The sequence below is a fragment of the Microtus pennsylvanicus genome, chromosome 9 (genome assembly GCF_037038515.1).
Source record: "Microtus pennsylvanicus isolate mMicPen1 chromosome 9, mMicPen1.hap1, whole genome shotgun sequence".
NCBI classification, from domain to species: domain Eukaryota; kingdom Metazoa; phylum Chordata; class Mammalia; order Rodentia; family Cricetidae; genus Microtus; species Microtus pennsylvanicus.
In genome coordinates, this window is record NC_134587.1 from 21,726,225 (window position 1) to 21,740,350 (window position 14,126).

At 41.6% G+C, this 14,126-nt stretch overlaps 1 protein-coding gene across 34 annotated transcripts in view; it reads right to left on the reverse strand.

The window, feature by feature from the left end:
- Positions 1-14,126, reverse strand: part of Pkp4 (plakophilin 4) — a 209,640-nt gene that overhangs the window by 136,299 nt on the left and 59,215 nt on the right. For 25 of the 34 annotated variants that reach the window (XM_075985141.1, XM_075985148.1, XM_075985149.1 and 22 more), the window contains exon 2: positions 8,588-8,724. The exons of 4 other annotated variants lie outside the window; for them this stretch is intronic. In XM_075985141.1, coding sequence (XP_075841256.1) covers positions 8,588-8,719 — 132 coding nt within the window. In that variant the 5' untranslated portion in view covers positions 8,720-8,724. Of the gene's footprint in view, positions 1-8,372; positions 8,470-8,587; positions 8,725-14,126 lie in introns of those variants that run through there. 5 more of the 34 variants (XM_075985156.1, XM_075985159.1, XM_075985157.1 and 2 more) reach the window with 2 other exon arrangements.

Below are 14,126 nucleotides of genomic sequence, written 5' to 3' on the forward strand. Positions count from 1 at the left end.
CCCCGGATGATCTACTGAACCTGGTTTTCCATTCTGTTCTAGCAGTCACCTTGCAGTAGAAATCACCTCGTGCTCTTCTGACAGGAAATGCATTTGTGGAGTTTACCCTTCTTTGTTCTCCCCTTACCCAACAAGTGTCCAGAGGCTTTTATAAGGGGAAAGTAAAAGGTTTATCAAGTATTAAGAACTTGTTTTCATAAGAAATATTCAAAATGATAAATAGTGTCACACCACACAATGCATTTTAGGTATAAGCCCTGGTGGCCCAGTCTGTACTCTGTAGATCACTGCTTGTATACTTCCCCCCAGCGCCACGGTGGCCCAGTCTGTACCCCGCAGATCACTGCTTGTATACTTCCCCCCAGCCTTCAAGGAGTCTGTCAGTCAGCTTAGAATGGAGACATTGGTGATTGGCGGAAACACTTTTCCACAGTAAGAATTGACGTCCCTGTTATTCTTTACAAACTGAAATATGAGACAGAAATCAAGATCCCGCAGTTAAAGAGCTTATGCTATATATATTTTAGAGAACAGTGTTCTTCTTATTAAAAAGCACGTAAACAAAAATGGTACAGGGCACTGGGAAACAGCTCCAACTCTAAAGCAGGAGCCATGAGGTAGCCACAGTCCGGAATGAAAAATGAAGGCAAGTCTGATTTAATTCAGACCTTGTGGGGTGGGGGAAAAGGACTTAATTTTTATTTTAAAAGAAGGCAACAAAAAAAAAAAAAAGAATTGAAAAAAAAAAAAAAAAACCCTGTCTCGAAAAACCAAAAAAAAAAAAAAAAAAAAGAAGGCAATATATGGTATATTTAAGAAGATGAAAACTCGTCAGAGAGACTCATGAAGGAAGTGGATTCCAGAGAGAAGACAGTCCGGACGAGTGCCTCCTGAGGGGCTTGCTCACCAGAAGGCTAGAGGCAGAGGCCAGGAGCCCTGGTCGTGAAGGAATGGCTTTAGGGAGATCAGCAGATGAGGCACAGCGCTGCTCCAGTAGATGGTCACTTACAGCGAACCCTTTGCTGATGGCACGCTGCTTATGGAAAACTCAACAAATGAGACCAGGCCTTAAGTTGGTTACTGGGAGCAGGACGGGGACAGGAATGTGTCAGGGGGTAGAATGATTGAAATACATTTTTTTTATACATATATGAAAATAATATAATGAAACACATTATTATAATAATTAATATTCTAATAAAACATTTTAAAATTACTAGCTTAATAGTCTAAATATTGAAATGACTTGCACTATATTATTAAAGGAAAACTTATCTTTCAAGAGCCGAAATATTTCAGCACCAATACACTATCCTACTTATAAATGCTATTGTACATCTCAAGTATGACTACTGAAGTCTGATCATTAGAAAAAAAACTGTGTAATGTGCATTTGTCTTCAAGTTTCAATGAGTCATTTCAATTTGTTTACAAGCTCTTTCTGTTCTATGTAACTCCTAAGCCCTGACAGTTTGATGAATAAATTAAAAGATTCTACAAGTTAAGATAGATTTATTTTTAAACTGTTTGAAAAGCCTTTATGTTTTAAATGTTTTTTTCCCTAGGAATGCCTGAAACAAAATAATTACAACCTAAATTACTTTGCTAAGGTACAAACAGATCTAATCACTCTGGAAAACAATATACCCACAAAACACACACAAATGAAGTAAGGCCATATGGACTCATCTCTGCAAAGCAGCAAAGATGGCAATCTAGAAAGCAGAGCCAGGAGCATGCTGACAGGCACCTAGAGGAAACTCACACTCTGCCACAGCTAGGAGGCAGCTTTGGGGCCCTCCCTGAAGGAAAAGTGTGTTTCTGGGATATTTTCTCAGGAGTGATGGGGGAGACAACACACCCGCCACACAGAATGGAACTCAGCGCAGAAGGAGGCAGCCGTCCATCCAGTTCACGGCTGCAGCCGTCAATCTCTTCACATTCAGTGGCATAAAGTGTTCCCGTGCAGGGGGAAAACCATCCCACGGATTAATTGACTCTGAGAGGGACTTGTAAACTGGGATCAAGCTGAAAAGGAAACTATAATTTGAAGCAGGAAAATTCAGGGTTGGCTTTAAATGTTAAAAATGGAAAAGTATTCTATGACTTTCGAATGTAAATGAAAAGTGCTGCTGGAAAATTTAAAGTTAAAATACGTAAAGCAGTAAATATACAAATAACTGGCATGGTGTGTGTGTGTGTGTGTGTGTGTGTGTGGTATGTTGGACACAAGAGGAACCTAAGTGGAAATGATCAGATCTATCGTCCAGTTAATTCCTGTGTCAATATCTCCCCAATAAAGTATATACTACTATTTGTGCCTGCACATTCCTCTGAAAGGAACGTATGGAACAGGCCACCTTACAGGCCTCCTTCCCAGCATCCCTGTTTCCTCGATGAAGAGCTTGCTCCCGGTAGGCTCGTGATAAATATTTTTAATTAGTCAGAACCAAAGCTTAGCTAAGAGGGTGCATGCGTATTTTTTTTTAGTTCACCTACAAGGATGCATATTTCGACATCTCTGCATGTTGTCTATGTGACCCTGCTCCATGTGAACAGCTGGATGGAGTTTGTCTACACAAACCTCTACGGGTAAAGGGCACTGTCCCCAGACCCTAGCGTCAGCATACCTAAAAGATGCTTTCAGCTCAAACAGAACGAACACTCAGTTATTCTGAAGTATAAAACTCAGATCAGGTAGACCTGAGAATGTCACTAGGGTCCAGCTGATCACTCATTCACAGGACACCAGAAAATGGATGTGCATGCTTGTTACGAGTTAACTCACAGACACTGTTCTCTCCTGTGAGTTATGGTTCATCTCACCCACGCAAGTCTCATCCATGGCGCACACAAAATGCCAAGCTTCCATTGTTGACATGCAACTTCAGACGGATCTCTACAGAATCAAGTGTGAGTGCTCAGAATTCTTGAAGATAAGCCAAATAATGTCACAAGAGCTCTATTATTTAACCTCATTTTTAACCTTATTTCTATAATAAGAAAGAAAAGCTGTGCAATTTGATCTCACTCATAACACACGTGCCACACTAAGAGAAGATCAGCCTTATCTTGTGCTTCATGACACAGCTCAGACATGGGAAAGGGTAAGTTACAATCAGTACAACTGGTTGGATGATTTAGTGATCATCAGAAGAAATAAGCACGTTTCTAATAGGGAAAGTAAAGAAGCTGGGATTGCACTTACAGCACCGAGCTTTCAGCTAAACCGTAAAAGATGCTTGTTTACAGCTCAATGAGAAAGTTTTCTGCATGAGGCTTCAATGTGTCAAAGAAGGCTATTCCGTGTAAATCAACCAGGCTGCATAAAAGGGGGCTGCAGAGACAGGTGCAGAGCAGTGCAGTTGTTTCAGTTGCAGAGGAATAAAGTAAATAATTGCACTGGAGTATGTTGAGTTCTGGGCTCTCTGCCATACAGGAAGGGCGCGCTATTACTAAAGCTAGGATCACCATGTAAAAATGAAGTAATATCAATAGGACACGGTTGGGCTCCAAATTCCCTAGTTTTATCTTTAATTTTTAAGACTCCCTGGCTCTCGTTTCACTCTTTGATATTTGACTACCACTTAAATAAATATGGGCATAATGAAGGTCTACTTATAATTTCCACAAAAAGCCAGAAGACGTTATCTTGAAAGACAGCATCTTCCTTGAGAGTCCCAAAAATGTGCAACACAGTAATCCACACTCATTGAAAATAACCCAAGTAGTGCACAGGGCACCTCATCTATGAGCACGCCAGAGCAAAGCTGCACACAGCACTCGGGCGTGCTTCACCACAACTACCCTTTGTAGCCTACTTTATGCCATCTGGATTCATCTCAGTCTTAAATCTCGAGTCTAAGTTTCTTAAATCACTATCAAAAAAACTAAAGACGGTGGTTTATGGGAAGGCAAAAGAAAAAAGCGTCCCTGAGGTAAGTTCAAATAGACTTCATTCTTCATACCATTTACAACAGAAGATAAATGCATCTACTGAGAACACACACACACACACAGAGAAAGAGAGAGAGAGAGAGAGAGAGAGAGAGAGAGAGAGAGAGAGAGAGAGAGAGAGAGAGAGAAATCTTGCATCCATATAGAACTGTGAAATTTGCTAATCCAACTTATAACTGGTCCTAACAGTTTTTATTTTAAGAATATTTCTAAAACCAAGAAATAGTAGCTTATCTGTTATAAAAATACAGTGTATTCTGCCAATCAATTGATAACACTCCGCACATAACCTGTTGCTCACTGCCTCCCTATACTTCTGAAGAAGGTGATATCAGTGCTGCAGGGAGAGGACCAATGAGCAAACACTGCCTAAACAAACTCTACAGTCAAAGCATGATGTGTACTTCAAGGCGGACTCCATCATTTTGGTCTTTGGTGTTCACAGGATGCAGGCCCATTGAGGGCACCACGTTTGGACATATTTCTTCCTCTAATGACTAGACAGGGTAGTAAGTTAGCTACTCAGCAGTACCAAGTTTGCCAGAGACCTAAACACCATCAGGATATAAACATCGCTATCAAGATACAGGACAGTCCTTGCCTGTGAAGTCATCTTGGACTTTTGGGTTCTTATTGAGAGACGAGTTAAACAGCAGAACTTGCCAAAGGATGATCCAGATTATAGCCAACTGGCGCTTGTGGCTGAATTGGCATTTTTAGTAACTTCAAATTCAAGTACAAGGAGCTTACTCCTCTTATTTCTAGGAACTAACTTATTTTTCATAGAGCAGAATCCCCAAATAAATATCACAACCCATCCATTTACGATCCATACATAATTGTCTACAAATTTGGGTATGTAGGAAATGAAAACTGTAATATCTGTGTCAATGTCAGCAGATAGTAAACAAAACTTTATAGTCAACTATGCAGATGGATTTGATACCTAGATCAGCATGGGTGCGGGACAATTAAAGGGTCTTACGAACAGGAATGGACAGCTGGGAGAGATGTGGGACTCTTGCTTACCATGTTTCTCTGAATTTGACTACAGGCTCATGGCTTTCACAAAACAGCAAGTTGGTAATGAGGCTATCCAACAGTACTCAACTCCTCTTTGGACAATCATTTATTGCAAGACTGATATAGTAGGGGGTACTGGGAAGAGGAACTTGTAACACACATATAAAACACCACTCTGTCCTTAGGGAGCCAATTATGGAAGCCCAGAGCAGCACAGAATAGTCACGGCCGTGCTGTAAAGCATAGGGATCAGGAGAGATGTGATTTCAGGCCTGCAGAACACGTCTCCATAAAGGAGCTAGCCTTTGATCCGAAGCGGGTTCTTCCCATCTGCCAGAGGGAGGACTTTTCCTGGACCTTGCTGACATCTATGTTGAAAAGCTATCATTTCATAAAAGGAGAATATAAATTCCAACCTGTGCTCGGGAGCAGCCACATGGCACCTGTTGCCAGAGGACCCTAGAAAGCACAGCCACGAGAGAGAGTTGTTTTTATGACACCTGGAAGCCAACTCCAGACCTGGAACAGACCGGTGGCTGTGGAGGCCACTATGGGCTGTTTGCCCATTTCCTGCCCTGCCATGTCCTATGAATCGCCCAAGAGGAGGAGGACATTTTTAGAGGCTTATGATTTACTTCACTGAAGAAGAATCCAGCCGTTTCCCCTCAAAATTTAGGTGAGTGGGAAAGGTTCTCATTTTACAACTCCTTCATCAACTGCCTCGACAGCATCAAGTGCTTGAGGTTGTAATAAGTCAGCAAGTTAATATTTTATTTTTACATGACCATCTCTCATAATTTATACAGAAAACTGTTTCCAATTGTGAGGCTGCCATGGAGAGAACGTGAACGCTCGAGGCCATCTGTCAAATGAGACACTAGCAGAGCATCAGTACCGTCCAGTGCTGAGACAGGGCTTTACTCTGCTGGTAGCAATGTCCAAAAGAAGGCTCACAGACTCCCCGAATAAACCAAAAGCAAACCCAGCAGCCCTCCTTGAAGCACTTTATATGTAGAGGGTGTAGGAGTGGGGGTATCTGCCCTTCCTAGGTGCCAAGTACTGCACTATACATTTTACATGTGTGAATTCTGTCACTCACTGTCAATATACCCATTCTATAAATGAGAACACCGAGGTGTAGAGAGACAGAACAAAAACAAAAACAAAACCACAATCTTAAGATGATACAGCAAGCAGAGAAGCCGAGAGAGAAGGTGGAGCCATCTATCCAACTGCACTGAAAGTGTACTTCCTGTGCCCCAGCATGAGGGCCTTACAGAGATGGAGCCGCCATCCATCCAGGCCCATCCCCGGGGAACAGCAGAACTGACCTGATCATCCACAGCTAGGATCAGGGGAAGGCAACAAGGCTTTCTAAGTAATTATACAACCCATCTAAGAATACTGGTCTTTGACATATGACATTATCAGCAGCGATCATTTCACCGGTCTATAACATGTAGGCTTACAGAGAACTCTGACTAGCAGTTCAACACTTAACTTAGAATCAGAAGGCAATCAGCATTATCTATTCCTGTGCTCGATCGCATTGGGTAGACGACAGGAAATGGCATGTTTTATGGTAGTACCAAGAAGCTTTTACTCAAGTATATGTTGCCTACTTCTAGAAAATCTTATGGAAGATATAGTTAGCTATTTAAAACCAGACATGTTTCTTATACATGAGACAGATGGGGTTCTCGGAGGGAAATGATTGAACTCCTAAGTGCTGAGTGCTGACAGTTTTGAAAAGAAACTATGTATGGAAACACAAATGTGTATTAATGAACTCAAACTCCTCAGGACATGAAAAGAAACAAAGATAGTAGAGAGTGTCTTTCAAATAACTAAGTTATCTGGATGACAGATGATGGTTCTTCCAATACACAGCACTCTTTGCTACCTGGAGAAATTGGAATCCAACTTGCAATATCACACAAAACAATTCATTCCGATACAATGTATCACCAAAAGATACCATTTTAAAGTCATCTGAGGCCAGCACAGAATTCCCTAGATGAGAAAGATCACAGCAGCTTCCCCTATGATCTTCAACACACAGCTCTCTAGTTTCCAGGCAAAAGTCAGTGTCCCTGTCGCCACGTTTTGTGCACGTGGTTTCCAGTTTGCAGTGAGTTCTGGGCATTTTGATCAATTTCCCATGGGTTTCCTCAGAAGAGTGCACATGCCCCTCACCTTGCTGCTCTTGAGGTCAGACCGACAGCCACTGAGGGCTACAGCAAAAGCCACTTCTCCTCACTGAAGTCCAGAGTAAATAAAAACATTCTGATGATACTATTCTCTTATCTTTAATTTTTTGACAGCAATGGGGATTAAATCTAGGGTATCATGCATGGAAAACAAGCACCTGGGCTGGAGAGATGGTTTAGAGGTTAAGAGCAGCTCATCCAGAGGACTGGGGTTCAATTCCCAGCACCCAGATGCAGCTCACAACTGTCTATAACTCCAAGATCTGACATCCTCACACAGAAATATATGTAGGCATAATACCAATGTACATAAAATAAAAATAAATTATAAAATCCCAGATGAAACAAAACAACCGAACTCTGGTGCTGGTCCTTTAAACTCCGACTCTGTTGTGTTCTAAACTCATTCTGACGGTCTTACTGGGATGATTTCTAAAACTTTCTTTAAAACAAAGCTCTAATGCCAGGTATGGAACAATCCCACGCAGAGTTCCTACTTCGGGCAATGGTGAAGTAAGGGAGGCTAATGTCCCCTCATCCTTTGCCATCGTCAGTCTTGTGTGCTACAAACCTGAGTTTGGAAAACATTAGAACATTCAGTGCTTCTCTTGATATAAAAACACCCAGTATTTTAATTGTTAGATTTAAAAAGAAAAAAGAACCAATATATTATTTGAGCAGAATAACCTTCACGGAGGGCACACGAATTCTTTTGTAGGCAGGTAGGAACTATTCCTAGAGGACGGATACATCTGCATGTACCTTATTAAGCCTTTAAATCTTAAAAATTAAATCTGAGAGCCCCAGTTTCTCTAAGTAGTACAGACAAAGGCCTAACTTAGAAGGTCACTTGGGTTGAAAGGACAAAGTATTAGTGCCTTAAAAACCAACATAAACACGAGATGGGAGCAACTACGCACATGTGACAAACTTTAGAACATGAGCTCACAAGATGAACTACTGGGGTTCAGACAAACAAACAAACACAACTTGTAACCCCCACCCCCAACCACAGAGACGATCCTAGCTCCTAGGTTAAAATGCTCAGAGAATCTAGACAGCACAGGCCAGGGTCCTGATGGACAGTCAGCATTGTGAGAGACGCTGCACACAGCTCTGCGCGCATGCACACACTCTGCAATGGGGGACACAGACACCGATCACCATCAAAGTTGTCCTTACTTGCAGACGCACAAGTATCCTGCATGTTCCGATGCTGACTGGCAGCTGGAGCAGCTCTACATGCCAATCATCCCAATGTACTCAGGGATGTAAACACCTTATAATTAGAAAACGTGAAGGCATCAAGGACGTTAGACAAATTGAAAACACATCCAAAGATTAATTTTTAAAGGCATTGAAGAAATGTCATTGCAAATTTCAACGAAAGGGTGTACCTGCTCCTTCACGGAAGCTAGAATAGTGGTGGCTGTGGTCTCGGGTTCCATGCCTGGGCCAGTGGAGACAGCTTCCTGGTGGGTCTGTGGGTGCCCCTCCTCCACCAGTGAGGCCTGTTCAGGGGCGGGCATTCCTCCTGCAATCAAGCAGGCAAAGGGTTAACACTGCTTCCTGAGTGCCTCAGGGGACTGGGATTTGCTGATGAGCCCCACTGTAGTTGGTTCCTAGGAATCACAGTGGACTTCCACAGAATGATGACAACTCTAATAACAAAAGAATAAACACCTGATAATATTTAAACATCATCATATAAAGTGACATTAAAAGGGCTGGAGGAGGGCTCATTTAAATGACTCAGTCTTCTAGGAAGTATGTACACAAAAGACATCTACAAACATGAATTGACAGAAAACTACTTTATCGATTGCAGAAACTTAGACAACAGACTCAAAAAGAATTTGAAACTCAAGAAAAGCTTGAAAGCTAACAAAGAAAATTCTATGGTATTGAAAACAAACTCTGTGCCTTAACAACTTATGAGGAGGACACCCCAGGGCAGCTCTCATGACCTGGTTTTCTTTAAGGAATCTTACCCCTCAAAGAGGGCAAGGCCTTGGGAGTTGTCAGAGCCCAAGGCCCCTGACAGGAACTGCAATGCCTCTCCTAAGACAAGTCTCCCGTGTTTACCAGAAGACTTAACTTATATAGACATTCTACAAATTAAAAAAAAAAAAAGCAGGAAAGGATGCCATTTAGATTTACAAATGCGTTAGTAACTTATTTATATGTCTCCTTGAAAAACCACACACGTTATCATGTGGTAACAAGACTAATGCTTCATAGAATTAACCCCTGTTGGATAAATGAATACACAAATGTCACCTTTTTGATGTCTCCCACTTCTTATCATTAGGCAAATCCCACCAAATCCTAGACTCCCAAAAGACCATCTTCAATAGATATGCTACTCCACTTAATACAGAGGTAGCTAACATCATAAATATTTCTGTCAACGCTCTTCATAGTTCATTCTAAATATCGCTCTGCATTTTTATTTCAAATTAACCTCTATGGTGTTCGTATCTATCCTTTGAATCTATCCTTTGATCTGGGAATTTCCCCCATTCCCTTAGCTTCCAATACCAGCTGTTCTTTTCCAAATAATACTCTAAGGAAAAGGGAAGACTCAATGACCTGGGCACTCAACTGACTCCACTCCATCCTGGCCTCTGAGTTTCTGCTGATGGGTGTCTCATTCTCGACATCCTTTAGACACAGGTAAGTGAACAGGGGGTCCGATGGGTGCATGTGTGCATACTGCCAGTGAAACCACACTCCTGAGGCTTTCTTGTGCCTGCCCTAGCAGGTGAGCCCTTGGTTTCATGGTACATGAGCATCATGTTGACCCTGACCTACAAGATGATCCTCTCCCCTGGGACTGGTAGGAGGGGCTTCCTCCTTGGATTAAAGGAGTCTCAGATCAAAACCCAGGAGCACTGAGGCAAAGCACAGTTCCTCAAGCCCTGCATGCTTCAGTAATAAAAAGTGAACGTGCTAATTTCTATACAACACAAGTAAATGATTTTTTATGGCACTCTTTATTTTTTATAATAATGTGTTCATTAAGATGCAAAGCACATTCAAAATACTAGCTGGACAGAATTCTATTTTTACCAAGTCCTTATCAAAAATAACATCACCAACTCTATTGAGGAAAAAATTACCACACAGTCAGTCTAGGGTAGCAGTCAAGGCCGTTGAGTGGGGGGAAAATCACACACCTTAAAATTAACAGATGGTTGTGAAACATAAGAATGTTACTATGCAACAATGAAACAAACAATGTCCAAACCCAAGAAATTTAAATGTCAAGAGTATAATATGAAACAGCCAACATGTCGGGATGAAAAGTTCAAAAAAAAAAATCGGCAAGTAAAGAGTAGAAAAAAAAACAAAGTATTTATTCTGTTATAGCCAGGACACACTGAGTTTAAAGAAAGATACCGAATTGTGTTACTGTGTCTCTGGGATTGTACTGTACTCTGTTTTATGGTGTTTATAAGGGCCCAGCTTACTGAAATGCGATGAGCAGCATCTTCAGAGCACAGCTAAGCTCACTCCCATGCTATGCAGGGGGAAGGGATCGGAGGTGGGAGGCAGCATGGCTCATCATCTCACTGATGCAGCGATGAATCAGAGAAGGCAAAGTCTAACAAGAGACAAACGATGACACAACACTGAAGGCGACAGAGGTTCAAAGAGCATGCTCATGAGGGAACACTACAGCGCTGGAAGGGCTTTCCTGGCGAGGCTGCTTTCTTCTGAGCCTTCAATAACCAGGATGCAGGTAAATGATCATGAACAGCTACCGAGTGGACAATGGAGACACTGGCCTCTCTGTAACAATCCTCAAGTATCATAATCCACAAGGAACCTCACAGTTAGGACGACTTCTTGTTTTTCTTATCATTCTTATAATCACAGAGCCATTAATGAGTTGGAAATAAAGCTCAGTGAAACTCAAGATAAAAGCTGACTCCTGCTTTGGCCAAATCCAGAGATGAATATTTATGACAAGTAGGGTCAAAGAATGGTAACAATTCTTTCCACTGGTAAGGGAAAAAACAAAAGAAACAAAGCAGGGCCAGGTGGTGGTGTCGGTGCACGCCTGTAATCTCAGTACTCAGAGAGGCAGAGGCAGGTAGATCTCTGAATTTGAGGCCAGCCTGGTCTACAGAGGAAGTTCAGGAACAGGCTCCTAAACTACACGGAGAAACCCTGTCTCACAAAAAACAAAAACAGTGACCATTCATAGCCAAGAGTCAGTGAGACCGTAAGCTGTGTGTCTCAGCGCTGCAACCTGCCAAGTCTGAGTGACCTAAGACTGCAGACCCGAGAACACTCACTCATTTTCGGGGCTGTCCAAAGAACCATGGAAGCTGTTTCAGGAAAATGGAAGAAAAAAATGCCATGCGACATTTTTAGAAAAGAGAAGGTAGATTTCTCACGTTACAGATGAGAGGGGTGGCGGGGAGGCTGAGTGTTCTCCAAGAGTGATTTGTGAGAACTAAGAGGTGTGTCAAGGAAGTCACATTAAGCTTGTCTAACTTCCTTCCTTGGCAGTGTAACCATGGCAATGCAGTGTGCTAAATTCTAGTGAGGCATGCACAATGCTGTGCCATCATGGTCCCCTATGATACAATAATTAACAGAAATGGGGCTGAAATAAGGGTAACTGATGATTTGAACTATAAATACCTGAATGAAACACATCAGTCTATAGAAGACTCTAACGCAAAGTCAAAGTTGTGAACTTGACCCAATCCTAACCAAAACCTTCACCAATGACATACATAATATGCAGAGCATGTTTAAAATCTCCAGTAACTAAGATGAATACTGAGTTTACCAAATAACAAAACTAAAACAAGCAAGAAAAGTACAATTCTGTTGCACTGATGAGTTCCTGCTAATTAGATAAAAACAGCAGGATAAATAAGGTCCTGTACGAAAGTCAGCTCAGCAACACACTGCACAGAAGGGTAGACACTAAGTTCAAGAGGGCTGTGAGAACCAAAAAGCTAAGGTCAGCTACATTGATGAGGAATTTAGGAAGATTGGAGGGGGATCTAGTGGGTAATATGACCACCCCCCAACCCCTGGCTTCAGGCTTCTTGGGACATATCCACTTCCAGTTATAGATAATGGCACATTCACAGGCATGAAGGGTGAATCCATGCAGTAAATGGGGAGTGGAGCACAAAAGATTCTGCCGCTACTTCCAAGCATCGGAAGTGATGGGATGAACGGTACTGGTCTTAGTCCTTATGAACTCAAGACTTCACAGAAGAGACACAACAGACTCTCAATGGAACGAGGGGGAAAAGAAGGCTGACCCAAAGCTGAGGCCTGTGCGGACAAGCAGATCTCTGACCCTGTGAAGGACTGCTATGGACAAACACGCTCTTTATGTGAACAATCCTGAGAGACAGGCTAAAACCAGCTCTGTAACAAAAGTGTGTTATCCTATATTCTATTTTTACACATGGAATCAAGTTCCAATAATGGCTCTATTGCTGTCCATTAATGTTTGAAGACACGGGGGAAACTCAGGAAGCTCTTTCCTTTTAGAACTGTGGTTCAATAACTGTCCCTGAAGGTGGGCACTTCCCCATCCTGAGAGGCCTGCAGCCTAAATATGAGTAACTGAGCAGGGTTGCTAGTTGGAGATGTTGTGGTAAAGCAGGAAACGGAAGCTGACACTAGAAAGGCTTCCACATTCCCTGTAGTTAGGAAGCCGCCCATGAGTCTTTAGACACTGTCAGCTACGCCACACTGTCCCTTCTGAGAGAGGCTGGAGATCAGGAAGCTCGCTTGTGCGGAGGGAATAACACCGTGCACCCAGTGCTCTCTCTGCCTCTGCCCTCAAGTTCGGGATTACAGGTGTGCACTTCCATGTGGGGCTTGCAGGTTACACTGTTGGACTCCACTCTTGGGCGACCTACTACATTCTCCGTTTTTTGGAATCAGCTGAGTAATTATGGGTTTTCAGGGTAGGATTTAGCAAAGGCATAGAAGCTTTACGTGGCAATTACTGGGTCAGTATTACGTGTGTTCAGGGCTGTTTGCCCACACTGTCCAACTGGCTAGTGGGCATTTCTTTGTGCTTGAACTGGCGAGTCTTATAAACTCTAGTGTGATGGGGCAAAGCTTTCTTTTTAGTTTATAAATAAAATATAAGGCAATTTATGACCCGGTACACATAATTCATCACAGATGATACTATTACACATAATCATCTCTGCTAAATTTATAAGATGGGACATCAACTCAATACTAGATGTTTCATCTTTATTCTCTTCTAATTGCCTTCCTGATAACTCTTAGGCAAAATATCCTACTATACTTTTTTCTACCAAACTAGTAAAAAGTTGAACTCTGTTTTTTTCAACTTTGAGATGATAGTGTGGAATATAAAATATATTTTCTGACTTCATTTAGAACACTCAGGAAAACATGTTGACAAGAACCACAATACATTTATGTGAAAGTTCTTAAGATAAAATAGTGATATTTAAGACTAAATTAAAAGAATTTAAGTAAAAAATATCCATGTAAACATTAAAATCTGATTCAAATATATAAAGATACTAATGACACAGGACAATGAAAATGTTTAAGCACAAGAATGAAAAATGTTTATACTAAAAATAGGAAAAATTATTAATACTATGTGTAAGATCAGTTTCTCTTTGTTTATGATGATGCTGGGATAATATTGCAGAAGCAAGCACAGCCCTAGGACACTGAGGTGAGCATCTGCAGGACCATATGAACTCTATGCTAGAATATAAAGTAATACTTAACTACCCAGTTCCAGTTTTTAAATATTCTATTCTGGAAATAGAAGAAGTACCAAAACCTCCAGTGTTTTAGAAGGATTAATTAGAGGTAGATAAATGCTAACTCACAAACACACAGTTCATCCAAAAATATGTACTTATTGGCAATAAACTATACAGCACCGAGCTATATGCC